The 14658-nt window shown below is 39.6% G+C and overlaps 1 protein-coding gene across 5 annotated transcripts in view; it reads left to right on the top strand.

The window, feature by feature from the left end:
* ANO3 (anoctamin 3) overlaps window positions 1-14658 on the top strand; it is a 259393-nt gene that overhangs the window by 101231 nt on the left and 143504 nt on the right. For 4 of the 5 annotated variants that reach the window (XM_089521336.1, XM_089521337.1, XM_089521334.1 and 1 more), the window contains exons 2-4: window positions 2588-2788; window positions 2943-3014; window positions 6022-6054. In XM_089521336.1, the coding sequence (XP_089377462.1) occupies window positions 2588-2788; window positions 2943-3014; window positions 6022-6054 (306 nt within the window). The remainder of the gene's footprint in view (window positions 1-2587; window positions 2789-2942; window positions 3015-6021; window positions 6055-14658) is intronic. The other variant, XM_089521335.1, reaches the window with a different exon arrangement.

Genomic DNA, 14658 nt, shown 5'->3' with positions numbered 1-14658 from the left:
GGTGAGGCATGATAGGAACTACAACCCTTAGACATTTAGGGGATCATGCGTTCCCCATCCCTGCTTTATTTGCTATTCCTGTTCGTCTAAAGAAAAATAGGATTGTCTACAGCATATTGCAGGTAAAGGATGCGCATGGTGACAATTATTAAAAACTTTATTTTAAATATATAAATTTGTTATTTATTTTTTAATAATACAGAACTAAGTGACTGAAAATTTCTCAAATTCAATCCTTCCTCTTGTAGGCAATAGTGTCAATGCATGGAGGGATCACAATACGACACAGCAAGCTTCTGTTTATATGCTTTGTCACACCAGGACATTACAAAGAATAAGGCTTGCATAATGGAACAAAGATGGGTTAGCATCAGCAAGCAGGGAGCCTTTTCATATCATATTGCTGCTGGTCCATCTTCCTCCTTGTGTAATCCCATGGTTGGTTGGTTGGTTTTTGCCACCAAAAGCATGTCTGGCATTCAGTATTGCGATTATAGACTCATAACCTAGAGTTACAGATATGTGCCTGTTCCACGTCCACTAATCCTACATAGTCACAGCCATTTTTACAACCAGTAGACCCCAACCCATCTTAAGACCCAGCCACTAAATCAGGTGAAAGAGCTCCATTCAGCTGGTAATCAGGTTTCAAGGAGGAGGATGTTTCCACCATCCTCCTGCCAGTGAACATGGCTGCAACAATCAGAAGCAGGATCTCTCACACAATTCCCTGTCACAGACTTGCTCACTCATGGGAGAGAGATGTGAATATCTAGCTCTTAAGGTGGTTTGGGGGGCAGGGGGGAATTGATCCACCATATGTTAGTTATATATCCTTAATTAAGTAGATAATCTCAGTGGTGTCATTAGGATTGGTGCCAAATTCCCCCATACCATACCATGCAGAATCCTTAGTTTTAAAAAATGTAGTCATATTGCTCATAAATCATAATTTTCATATATTATTGAATGTAATTGCAATAGTCATGAGATAAAAAAACTAGCAACATTGAAATTATACTTTTAAATTGCAATATCATACACACACCCTAAATGTATTTACATATACATACATGTGATTAAAATGAAAATTTGGTAAGATATTATGTTTTGTTTTAAAATTTAAAATTTAATTATTATTTTTTTTAAAAAAACTGGAGCCTCTCCTATTTCCTCCCACTGAGCCTTGTCCCACTTATGCCATCACTTCAGTGTTTTAAAAAGACACAGTTGAATGTTATGGCCTGATTCTGTCAAAAAGAAGATCTTTGGGGAACAGTGGTGTCACCTGTCTGTAGTATGTCACCTGATGCAACCCACATCACCTGCATGCACACATACACACACACACCAGTGATGCCCCTGGACAATCTAGGATTCCATAAATCTTGTTTATCACCTCATTTCATAGTATCATTCTGGGTTTTGTTTACTTCTTGGTTACTTCTGCAAGTATCCCAATTTAGAAACCCAGTGGTGGATTTAAAAAATATGGTAGGCCTGGTTACCAAACATTCCATGATGCTAACAGCAAGGGGCCCATTGGATCATATTGAAGGAATGTTACACTACTGCAGCAGAGCAGCAAAAGCAGGTTGGAACAGGCTGAAGGAATGTTTCTGTAGCGCAATTATGACAGTTGCATTTTTGTTTGTTTCTTTCTTTTTTAAAAAAACAAGATATGCAGGACAGAGAAAAGTGGTAACAGCCTCCTTGCAAACAGTTAAATAAAGATGATGGAGAGGGGATGAATGGGAGAAGTACTGGCAATTCTTCAATAATTTTCTTCTCAGAGGAAGCACAAGCAATTTCAGCAATGTTCTTCCCACTTCAAGAAATTCTTTGAAAGCTCAAATTTTCGAAGGCTATTCACAATTAGCAATTTATTCTGTGCAAAATTCACAGATAGTTGCTTTGTGTAGAAAACAGCATTTTCTGTACAGATATTTCTGCAGACAAATTTTTTCACAGAAAATGCTGTTTCAAGAGAATAAGAGAAGAATCTCTACAAATACAAGCCCAAAACCAAAGTGCAAAAAAAGAGATGTATTCCCTTAACAGTAGTATGGCACTGATATAAACCCCACTTCTTTAATGGAAAAAGGGGCTAGTATTAAACTGCTACAAAATATCTGTGTATTGGGAAGTGGGCAAAGACATCTGTTTGGATCCATAACGTGATATACAGTGTTAAAATCCTTCAGTGTTCACTTTGTAGAGAAGGGGACCAAACATATTGTCCCCATTCCAGTGGGCTTTTTCAGAGGTCATGTGATTAAAGATATCCTCCCTAATGTACTGGTTAATGTACACGCAGTCTCCAAGTTTAATCATAAACCCCAGTGGTTTAAAACACCTGGATGTTTTTTGGTCCAACTCACTTCCTCTTGCCTGAAGAGGAGTTCAGGAGACTGCATTTTGCAAATTTATAGTTGAGCCTATTAAATGTATTGCCCTTGCCCACCTTGAGATTTTGGACATTATGTGTGTGTGAGAGAAGGGGGAATTGGGAGATTGGTTAAACCGTTCAATTACTTGCATAAAACTGATAATAGTCCTCTGACTGTTCTATCTATATTTATTTCAGGCATGAACACTAGCAAGAGTGAGAATGTAAAAGAGCCCCCTTTAAAGCCCTCCAGAAGATCCTTACCATGCCTGGCACAGAGTCAAACCCATCCCCACAGTCTCAGCAAACACTCCTCATTTCTTCAACCAAATCGAGTACAACCTCAACCAGTAAGCGCAGGTGCATCAGCCACCACAGTTGACGTTGTGTCAGAACGAGGTAGGTGTTTGCCTATGGAAGTCATTTATTTTCTTGAAAATGTGTGATACTTTTCTAAATGTAATGAATAAGCCAAAATCAGCAAAGTGGGAGTGGCATTTGGGGGATTTCAACAATGGCCTTGATGGAAAAAATGTTTTGTTCTTCGTTTCAGCCAAAGTGATGGAAACCCTGGAAAACAATTTGCTAAAATTATCTAATACAGAATACAGTGACCCATTCTTAGGTGAGTGTTCCTTGTTCAGTTATATTCTGTAGCAGTCATTAAAAGTAACCTCATGTCCTTCTCATTTGATTATGTAGATACAAAATTAGAGATGAAAAATGAAATTATTGCCTGCTGGCAGACAATTTGAAGCAGTGGCTGGAGTCCATGTGCTTTTAGTCTTTCTTCATCTCCTCCTCCTTCTCCTCTTCCTCTTCCTGCATCTTTCTGGTGTTAAGGTAGTAGGCACGTGGATGGGACATTATGTCTAGGTTGCCCTACTTTTTGATTGCAGCCATTAATGTGAGATTACTTCATAAATGTTTTAGACAATGCCAACTCTTCACATTAACCAGTACATTAGGGAGGATATCTTTAATGCACAGCTAACCTTAGAACAGCAGATGACATTAGCAGAATATGTGCTATGTAGTGTTAACAGTGTCATTGGAGATTGGGTCCACCACATCATACTGATATATTATTTCTTTTAGAACTGGATATCTTTTAGAGATAAGAGGTCCAACCCAAACCTAGCCTTCCACAAACAGAAGAGGAAAGCAACAGAAGACAACTCCCCCATAGACAGTGCAAATTCTCCTGCTGCCTGCAATGGCAAGCAAAATACTACCCACACAACTTGGTGGCAGGGACAACCTACAGGAAGAGCAGAGAGGAAGGTAAAGGGGGAAAGGCCATGTCTCCATATTTCTCACTTGCCAGTCAGTTAGGGGGACTTAATTTGTATGCTGTCTTTCTTCCAGAATGGAACCCAAGGGAGCTGCCACAGAGAGTCAAATAAACATCTTAACAATAACATTTAAAAACATTTAACATCACCACATAAAATGGTATAACATCATTTAAAAGACATAATATTTAAAAAGTTTTAAAAGATAAATAAAACATCTTGATAAGAAGCTTACAAAAAGTATTTGCCTGCCAGTGAAATGAAAGCAGGGTGGGTACCAGCCTATCCTCCCATGGAGGGGAGTTCTAGAGGGTGGAATCAGCCACTAAGAAGGGTGACTCTTATGTCCTCACCAGCTGAGCCTGGAATGGTGATGAGACTGAGAGAAGTCTTCCTTTGTAGCTCTTAGGACTCTGGCAGGTTTGTATGGGGAGGTATCTTTCAGATAGTCTGGACCAAAGCCATATAGGGTGTTATACACTAATACCAGCACTTTAAATGGACATGAATGGGTATCCAGTGAAGCTGTTTTAACAAAGGAGTTACATGCTCCCTATAATTGGCCCCAAATCAGCATTCTGGCCACAGCATTAGGCATATACTGAAGTTTCCAAACAGTTTCCAAAGACAGACCCATGTATTGTGTGTTAGAGTAGTCATGTAATCAAGGCATATGTCACTGTAGCTAGATCTGACATCTCAAGGAATAGGTGAAGCTGATTGCACTAGTTTTAGCTGTGTAAATGTATTCCTGGCCACTGCTGAAACCTGGCCATCCAGCAGGGATACATTCCCCTTATCCAGTTCACTGAGTAGGTCATATATCAAGGTGGCAAAAACTGTTTCCATTCCATATCCAGGCCTGGAGCCAGATTGAAACAGATCTAGAAAATCAATCTCATCCAGAAACCACTGGATTTGGGAAGTCAATAAACACTACAGAAATATGCCCCAAAATGGAATGATAGAGACTGGCCAATAATTATTCAGAATAGTGGGATCCAGAGAGGCTTTCTTTAGTAATTACCTCACCACACTCTCTTTTTAGGCAGGATGGTACTTCTCTTGCTGCACTACTCCCCTTACCACCAGCAAGTCTCCCTAAAGCTGTTTTCCAAAGTCAAGAAGTGCAAGGAGCCAGTATACATGTGGTGGCTCTCACCTCTCCAAGCTCAGGCTACACAAACTGAAACATATCCAATAATACAAGACAAGCAGGCACCAAGTTTACATCCATTGGCCCTGTGTCAACTACAGCTTCAAAGTCAGAATACAGCAAAGTGATTTTGTCTACAGAGTATCTTGCAAATTCATCACAGTGGGCTTTCAAGTGATCTTTGTTTTCTTCTTGTAGGCAGAGTCTAAAAGACCCCTGACCCCCTGAGACAGTTTCACTGGATGATGATGTACAGATGCAATGGTGGTAGAGAAGTATGATTTCTTTGCTGCCACCATCATCACTGCATAGGCCTTCCAATGAACTCTAGCACACTCCAAGTCTTTTGTTATCATCACTGTAGTTTCCACCCCACTTTTTTAATCACTGCCAGCCCCCTAGTGAACCACTTGGCTCCATTTCAGGGAGAGGATACATAGGGGCTATTATGTCCACCACTCTGGCCATTTTCCTGTTCCAGAGATCAGCCAAGATCACCTGCAAAGGCAGTAGGGAAATCCCCATGACCTATCAGAAATCCATTTAGATCCCTAAATCTCTTAGGGAAGACCATCTTAATCATCTGTCCACTCAAGAGGCTCTGAGTCCCCATGAGTCTAAAGACCACCAGACAATGATCTGACAATAGCAATAAAACTACAGAAACTTCTTCCACACCTAGATCACTGTCATCGCATCCAAAACAGAATACCAGGTACAGAGTGTGTCCTGCAGCACTGGTGGCACCAGATATTACTTGGGACAGTGCATATTTTGTCTGTCTCTGAGGAAAAAGCCACCGTGGACAACTGTACACAACTTGCAACAGTTCACTAAATGAGTGATAGGGTTTCTGCTAGGATTGGGGTGTAGGATTTGTTGACTGGAGCAACTCGCTGCCTCACTGATGCTGCTGGTCAAGTGAGCCTTGGATTCATCGTGTCTCCTGCATCTGCATGTGATCATGAACACACAGACACACACACACACACACACACACAGAGAGAGACAGAGACAGAGACAGAGAGAGTTCCAAGGAGATACAAGAGGGTGCAAAAATCACTTCATTTGTTTCATCACTTTCATCAGTGGTATTAAAGGCTGTATCTAAGCTGATGTTTTTATTCATTCAAAGCTAAGAAAAGAACAAACAGCTTAAAGAAGGATTATTTTTTTCTCAGCATGCATGCTTGGGGTGTACTGGAATGACAAAGGTAATACTGATCAACAAATACATTTCCATTTGTTTTCAGTTTGTACACTTGTTCTCAATTTGAGCTTTTATATATAAAAAAGTGAGTCTGCAAGAGATTTTTTCTCTCCTGCTGAGTCAAACAGGTTTCAGAAAACTGACTTATGTTTCCAGCTGATAAAAGAAGGAATATCAGGTTAGGTGACATCTGATCCTTAATGTGATGACAGCCAGAAATAATGCTGAAGCATTAAACACATTAAATTCAAAAGAAACACATTCTTCTTGCAAATAATGGAGTTCATTTTCCATACTTATACTTAGGATGAAATTGTTTGCTAATTTTGTTTTCAGAGGAAGCAATGAGTATTTTTAGCCATTTTCTTTTCACTGCAAAAAAAAAAAAAGCCTTCAAAAAGTGCACCGTTTTCAAAGGCTATTCTCAGTTCATGACTTATTCTCTGCAAAATTTACATGTGGGTTTTGTTTTGGTGTTTTTGGTGAGGGGGGGATTCCACAAAAAGCAGCATTTTCAACACAGCAATTAATATCCAGTGCACAGGAAACAGTAGTTTAATGTACAAAAAAGTATGTATTTTACAAAGAATAATTCCTGATTCTCATCAGTCCAGGATTCTTTTTGTCAGGATTTTCTAATATTTGACAAACAATTTAAACATGTTCCAAGTGGTAGTCAAGTATTCTTTGGGATTAACTCCTTGTTCCCTTGGAAATAATTCACACATTCGGAAGGAGAGTGGCAGTTGGAACATCTGAACATTGGAAGGAACTTTGTAGACAGTTTAACCTCTTCAGAATAATACTGCCCTGTTTTACTCTGTTAACTGTATCTGAAGCCACTCTACACATGATGATTATTATGTGAAATTTTAATATTCTAAAGAAGTCAGCTATAGCCCAATTTTCATCTAGAATCTAACCATCACTTTCTAGTTCTGTTCCTTTGCCCTGTCTATTTTAGGCTATGCATTTATTTTACTGAGAGCCAGCACAGTGTAGTGGTTTGGGTGTTGGACTAGAAGGGTCATGCAATCCACAATTCCTTCTCTCCTGAAAATCCATGTTTCTGTTTGTGAGGTTGGTTTTTCCCACCACAACACAGAAGATATTTTTCCCACCACAACTCAGTTGACTTCCTTGTTGTTACTGGTAACATCCTTTGGGATGGCAGGTGAATAGTGACAGTGAGGAGGAGAAGAAATTTTCATTGGGGATCAACACTGGATCTCAGCAAGTGCTTGTGATGCTGACCACTAATGTTCCCTCTTCCCAGTAGGAGAAGGGAGAGCAAAAGAAGGTGGTAAAGCCTTATATAAGACTACAAAAACAACAAAATCTTGGGACCATCATATGAAATTAATAAGAGAGAAGGGAGACACATCTTAAGATACTGGGAAATGGAATTTTATCACCTATAAACTTATATAATTCTCTTGTTTCCAATAGTTTGTGTGATATTTGTTGGATTACCAAGCATCATGAGACTTTCTGATATGTCTGTGTTTGTATATGGGCTAGGCTGGAGCACTAATGAAGCCCAGCATTGACTTTGTCAGCACTGCCTCCCTACTTGCCATGATTCTCTTTTCCACCATCCTGTGCAGGATCATGACTGGAAGGAGCTTCCCCATATCACTGTTTAAGATGTACAGAATCACTGTGTAAGTTGTGAACTCATGACATGACTTCCCACTATTAGCTTCCCACTATCAGTAGTTCTCTGGAATTATACAACATCTTGATGTCTTGGTACAGGGCATGTAATTGCTCAGACTACTGACACAGAAAAAGAGATAATTTGGGGGTGCCTTTGGCTGCTGTCACACTGCAGAATTAATCCACTTTGACACTGCTTTAACTTCCATAACACAATGCTATGGGATTCTAGTATTTGTAGTTTGGTGGGCCACCAGAGTTCTCTGACAGACAAGGCTAAATATCTCACACATCTACAAACCCCACAATTCCTTAGCACTGTGCCATGGCAGTAAAAGCATTGTCAAACTGCATTAATTGTGCTGTGTAGATGTAGATCCAATTAGGAGGAGTTATAGAAGCTTCCTCTGTTTTTTTATTCTGCCCTTAGAACACTTGCAATTGCAGAACCATATTTTATAACAGAAAATCTTTACTTTGATCTGCCAAATGCCCCACTATTACAGAACCTAGTAACTGGGATTCCTTCTTCTTGAGGAACACTTTAGCAGTGGGATGTTGAAGGAAAAGGAAAAATGACAGAACTTGAGTCTGTCCTCTAACGCAGAGGGAGCTTATGTAAGATTTATGATAAATGACTTTCATTTCTTGCATGATCTACAATGAACTGCCCCAGGAGGATTTTAAAGATGGATCTGAATTAAGTGAGTGAGATAAATATTTAATCATGTAGCTTGACGGGGGGAGTGAAGAAAAGGAAGACAATATAGCAAAAGAAGGGAAAGAAAGCAGCAGATACTAAAATCTTTAGAGTAAGCAGGCAAAATTCCAGTTAATCTTCAGGGACATTATGAAATGCATTGGTGTGTTTAGAACTACAAAGTACTTTGGGTGCAAATGGATTACATTCTTACCTCATATTTTTAATGCATATGAGTGTGAAAAACCTCTGTGATACTCTGAAGGATGGAAGATTCTGTTGCAGGATAAATTGCAGGCCAAAATCTAGCTTTATACTCCACTCACTGAAGGACGAGAGGCAAATAGAACATTTGCATTTGGTTGAAAAACATGTGGCCTAATAAGTGTCTGGGGTCTATCTTGCCATATAAGCCTGCCTGTTCCTTGAGATCTTCTGAGGAAGCCCTATTTTCTGTCCTGCCACACTCACAGGTAGATCTGGTGGAAACACAGGAAAAGGCCTTGTTTGGCTGCTCCCAAGCTCTGGAATTTCCTTCCTAAAGAGGTTAGACTGATGCTCTACTTTCTATACTTTACTTGGCAGTTGAAGACTGTTTGTTGTTTGTTTGTTTGTTTGTTTGTTTCAGCAGGCCTTTGAAGGGTAACAGTAGCCACAAGTGCAGCAGTAATAATATTTTTCAAACTTCAAATGGAAATTTCAAACTTTCTCTTGTAATTCATAAGGTGAAAAAAAGGAGTATGTGAATCTAATGCTCGTATGAAACAAACTAGAGTGTTGCTATAGTATATATTTTATTATACTAATTTTGTTTAGGTTGGATGCAGATTTTTGCTGAGAAGATTTTTGCTCCCAGAGGTGCAAAGGAGCATTCCCCCCCCCCTTCAATATGACTTGTCTTGTGCAGCACTCTGTACTCTCTGCAAATGTATTCTGTGGTGTTGGTGTGCTCTGCAAAGGAATGAAACAGCGGGCCAAAAAGTAGGGGGACTCAGTCCTCTGCCAGTAGGAGTCTCCACACAATCTCAGTTCCTTCTGGAAAAATGGATCCAACCATCTCTCTTGACTGCTGTAATCTTTCATTATAAACATAACAAGATTACTTTATGTATGTAGCTTCAAAGAGAAGGGAGTTTATGTATAAAATTTCAAGCATACTTGCTCTTTAATAAAAGGGAGTGTTGTTCCTCTCAGACTCACAGTGGAAATACGCCCAACACTTCAGTCTATTTAGAGAGTAATCTGTAGAGTCAGAATATTAATTAACCTACACACTGCCTTGAGAGTTCAAACAAAGCTGCTGAAATGCTTAGTAAAAACATATCTTTAAACAAATTTAGAGTATAAGGCACTAAACAAGAGTGCTTCTCAGAGGAGTGATTCTGTATAGATAAAAATCTGTGAGGAATCTTGATTTTGGCTTTTACAGATGGCACAGCTGGTTTCATCAAAGGAAGAGGAGTAATTAAAAGAAATATATATATATATATATATATATATATATATATATATGCGCCTTACTTTTTAATGTTCAAATCTTTATGAACAGTTACTTTTAGTAGATCCATTTTAAAAAAACACTTTAAAGAGACCCTGACTTGTGCATCCCAAGTAGTAATGCATTTTTATTTATGTACTAAAGAATAATGCATTGCATATTCTGCCCATTTTGCTCCTTTCTATCAAGACCATGAATTATCCCCTGCAATCCATGATTTGCTTTAACTATAGTGTTATACACAGTGCTCTGGTTCTAACCAAGTTTAATACATACAAGGGACTGGAGGACCAACATTGTGACTTGTGAACCTGTCTGGAAGCAGTAGTGCAGGGCCCAGGAAAACTCTTCATGTGTCACATGTCCTGTAAGTAAAGCCATGAGGAATCCAAAGACTATCAGGATTGACAGCAATTGATGCAGCTACTGGGTTGCCATATGATCTGGTTAGCCAAATTCTGGACCCATTTACCCATAAGTCTCATGTCCCATTCTAAAATAAGCTTTTTTTGCATATCATATATCTATGACATCAAAAACATTCATTTATTGGTATTATAAAGGTCCTTCCCCAAAGCATCACTGAGGCTAGCCCTCTTGTCTTAAGTTTTGGCCCTGAAATTTCAAGAAATGGGATACTGTTTGTAAATTATGCTCAGCATGAAGCAGTGCTCAGTAAAACTGAAGAACCTGGATGACAACCCTATATTATTTATGTATTTATTTATCAGTTTTATATCCTGCTATTATCCAAAGAAAATGGAGCATATCAAAGGCATGCATCACCGTGGCAAGGTCAGACATGTCAGGAATAGATGCTGTTGGCACATAAGCTTTCACTTAAAACTGAGCTTCCAGGTTTTAAGCTGAATCGAGGAGTACACCCAGGCTGCAAACAGAATGAGTGAATCCCTCCATCCAACACAGGTTTCATCCAGATTCACTAATCACCATTTTACTGACCAGGAGCACTTTAGTCTGGATTAAGTTTCAATTTTTTTTTCACCCTCATCTAGTCCACTATTAACATGATACAATAGTTCAGCATTAAAACAGTGTCCTCAAATTTAGATGGGAAGGAGAAATAGAGCCAGTTGTCACCAGTCTACCACTCTGATCAGATCAAAAAATCAGGAATATTACAGATGTAACTACTGCAGAGCAGAAAGTAGCCATTTAAATGTTTATTTATTTTCCAATATTTATGTACTCCTTATATGTAAAAATGTTAAAGCTAAGAAAATGTACAAATATATCAGTAAGAGGAAAATGTCCAAGTACTACTGTAGGGAAACTTATGCAAATATAGAATACTAACAGGATTCCAGCCAAAGTAAGTTTTTAACATGTTCAAAGTAAAGGATAGATGGAGCGTGTCAATATTCTAATGGAAGAACAGTCAACATGATAGGTGCCAGGACACTAAATGCCCTGCTGTGAACAAGACTGAAAAGACATCAGGAGCATGTGGCACTATGAAGGTTTTTCCATATGATCTCTCCCTATAATCACCCTTACAGAGTGAGTCTATAAAGAAGGGGAGCTCACAGTTAACTAGGTCCCAAATAGTATATGGCCTTATAAACTAGCAAAGAGACCAATGGATAGATAAGGGGATCAGTAGATAAATATGACACCAGTGCAAGCTTTCAGTGAAGGTTTTATATGCTGCTGGTACATTGCCCCACTCACAAACCTTGTGAAAACATCAACTGTAGTTTCCAGACCAGCCATAAGGCACCTTCACATAGAGTATACTTATGGGTTGATGTTACCAGTGTCTGCACCACTATAACAAAGCTATCCTTGTTTAAGAATGGTCACAGTTGGCACACCGGTCAAAGCAGATAAAAAATGTCTGAGCAGCTGAACTCATATGAGCCTCTGTTGGCAGAGATGGATCCAAGAGTTCCTCCAGGATTGTAAACTTGATCCTCCAAAGGAAGTGAAACCCAATCCAGAATAGGTAATTTACCTGTCTTCTAGATAGGCAAACAATTCAGCTGAAACACCTGGGTTGCTTTAAACACTATTCTTCCAGGCATTTCTCAGAAACTTCCACAGCCACACTTCATCTTGATATGAGAAAGCAATTGAGTTGGTTGTCATCGGTATCACTTTACTTCAGCTCTTCTGACAACACCCTCCCCCAACAACTTCATATAGATACTGAACAGCCCTGGAGAGGAGATTTTTACCCAGCACAGTTATCAGAGGGCCAACAAACAATCTCACAGTGAAATTTGTAGACAGGATTGTAATTACTGAAGTGCAGGGTCCCCAACTCTCATCTCACTGATCCGGTCCAGAATGACAATCATAGCTGATTGTGTCATAAGTTGCTGAAAGACCAGGCAAGTTCCCCCCTTTCTCCCTCCTTCTCTCTCCCCTTCTCTTTCTATAGGTCATCCATCAAAATGACCACAGTCGATTCAGTTCTGAAAATAGGCCTGGAACTAGGTTGAATCCAGCCTGAAATAGGCAGCAATAACAGATATCCTCTGACAGTGCCACCAGAACTCTCCTAACTCTCTACTGGTAGTAGTCAAGAATTATGGGTTTCTCTTGAAGCACTCACACCCCTTAAGGGCCATGGCTTTAACCAGGCATGGGGCATAGTTCAAGACAGCATGAGGCTGGACGGCACAAACAAACACTTCAGACCACATCCACTGAAAATGTACCCAAATAATTGGGCTAGAAATAACATTGGACACTTTGTTTGGACCTGGAACTATAACAGAATGAAGGAGATTTCACAGAGAAGGGTTTTTATCCCTAAAGGGCTTAGCAAAGAAAAGTCATGGTGGTTTTCTAAGGATCTAGGTATAATACACATCATTCACAAAGATGGGTGTTAATAATTCCCTGATCACTCTGAACAACTCCACTGCATGTAATTTGAGAATGTAACAGAAGCAGCAAAACAATTTTTTCTGCCATCACTGTCACATAACATACATATTTTTGTGTTCTAGAAAATGGTTAGTCAGTTTCATGATGAATCCTTTGCAATTTGTGCTCTTTGAAAGCAAACACAGGTGAGCACCAAATAAAATCCACAGAAGAAGTCAGAGACATACCTCATGGTGTTCAATTCACTGATATTTTTATTTGTTAAAAAAAAAGCCCATTATGTTTTAGCTCATGGATGCTCTCAAAGCCTTTCTTCATTGGTTATACAAAATCAAAGGAAGTAACAACACATAAGCACATAGTAAAACTACATATAATTTAATATTATGTGAAATCATGATTATATTTGTACACTCTCTGTTGCCTCTACAAATCTATTTGAAAATTTTATATCAAAAATTTCTTGAACTGAAATGCTCATACCATTTGCAGGACAAAAAGAAGCATGTGCGTGAAGGTTAAAATTTTGTTTTTGTTTTTTAATGTCAGCAGATGGTCAGGAGGGAAAAGTGTTCTTACATAAAATTCAAGGACACTTTTATGTAAGTGGGTGGAAGCTAAGGGAGTATTGGAAAACTCAAGAGGAAATTTACAAGAGTGGAAGAGGTCAAGATTCTCATTTAGACCTCTAGATAATAAATATTTTAATTTTTAAATCCACTCTACCTCTTTTTTTTAAGAGGCTCCCACGCGGAGCAAAAAAGAAGCTCCATTTTGGAGCTTCTTTTTGCGGTGCCTCTATGACATCGCGAGGCGCCTGGGGCGGACTCGCGACGTCATAGACGCCGCGCGACGTCCGAATGCACAGCGTCCGATACGTAAAGATGGCGGTGCCTATATGAACAGGGCGCCGCCATCTTGTACGTATTCTATACGTACTAGGGTTAGGGGGGTGCGGAAGCACCGCCCCTTCCTAACCCTAGTACGTATAGAATACGTACTAAATGGCGGTGTGTAACCCGCCTTAGTGTGAGTGAAATGAACTCTTACACCTTTCCCATTTCTTTCTTTCTCTATGTTTAATGACCTTTAGAATTAGGGTTACCAGGTGCAAGACAAGACTCAGCTACACAAGTAGTTGCATATGATTTCAGCAGGTGTTGATTGCAGCCATGTGCTTATTTAAATTATTCATTCTCATATGGAGAGTGGAGAATTTAATCAGTTTTCTTCTGACTCTGGTGGCATTTTAAAAAATGCTGTCATTTCCATAGATTTTCTCATGAGGGGGAGAAGGCCTCCCCAACCAGACTCACCTTTTTTTCTGTCACCTCTCTCTCTCTCTCTCTCTCTCTCTCTCTCTCTCTCTCTCTCTCACACACACACACACACACACACACCCCTCCCTGTAATGTAGTTAAGCCGTTCTGAGTCCCAGTCCTGGGAAAAGAGCAGGATACAAATAAATATAATGATGATGATGATGATGACCTAGAGGAGCACAGGGGACAGCCTAGGATTCTCACCAGCCATGCAATTGTCATTGTGTGCTGGTTATTAGAATATAGCCAGTAATGATCCTTGTCTTCCTCTTCCTCTCCCCATGATCCCTCCATGACTGTGTTGGGGAGCAACTTGGGCTGGAGGAAAGGGGCACAGCAGCAGTCCTGTATGTCTATTGGAAGTTAAGGTGTGAAAAAGAGGGCTTCATGTTTCCAAAGAAACCCCCTCCTGTTTATTCCCTCTCCCACCCTTGAATCTTTGAATACACTTTCCATCCCTAGACATTTGTCATACAAGCGCCACCTGCTGAAATTCCCTCTTCCACAAAACTGTTAGAAGTACAGGAGTGCTGTTCTATTTTTCACCTGGCAACTATTTTTTCCAGAGAAAAC

Source organism: Sceloporus occidentalis, unplaced genomic scaffold (genome assembly GCF_023333645.1).
Source record: "Sceloporus occidentalis isolate IW3139 unplaced genomic scaffold, rSceOcc1.0.p SCAF_4, whole genome shotgun sequence".
NCBI classification, from domain to species: domain Eukaryota; kingdom Metazoa; phylum Chordata; class Lepidosauria; order Squamata; family Phrynosomatidae; genus Sceloporus; species Sceloporus occidentalis.
The sequence above is the reverse complement of the archived record's forward strand: the minus strand, read 5'-3'. Positions and strand labels throughout refer to the sequence as shown.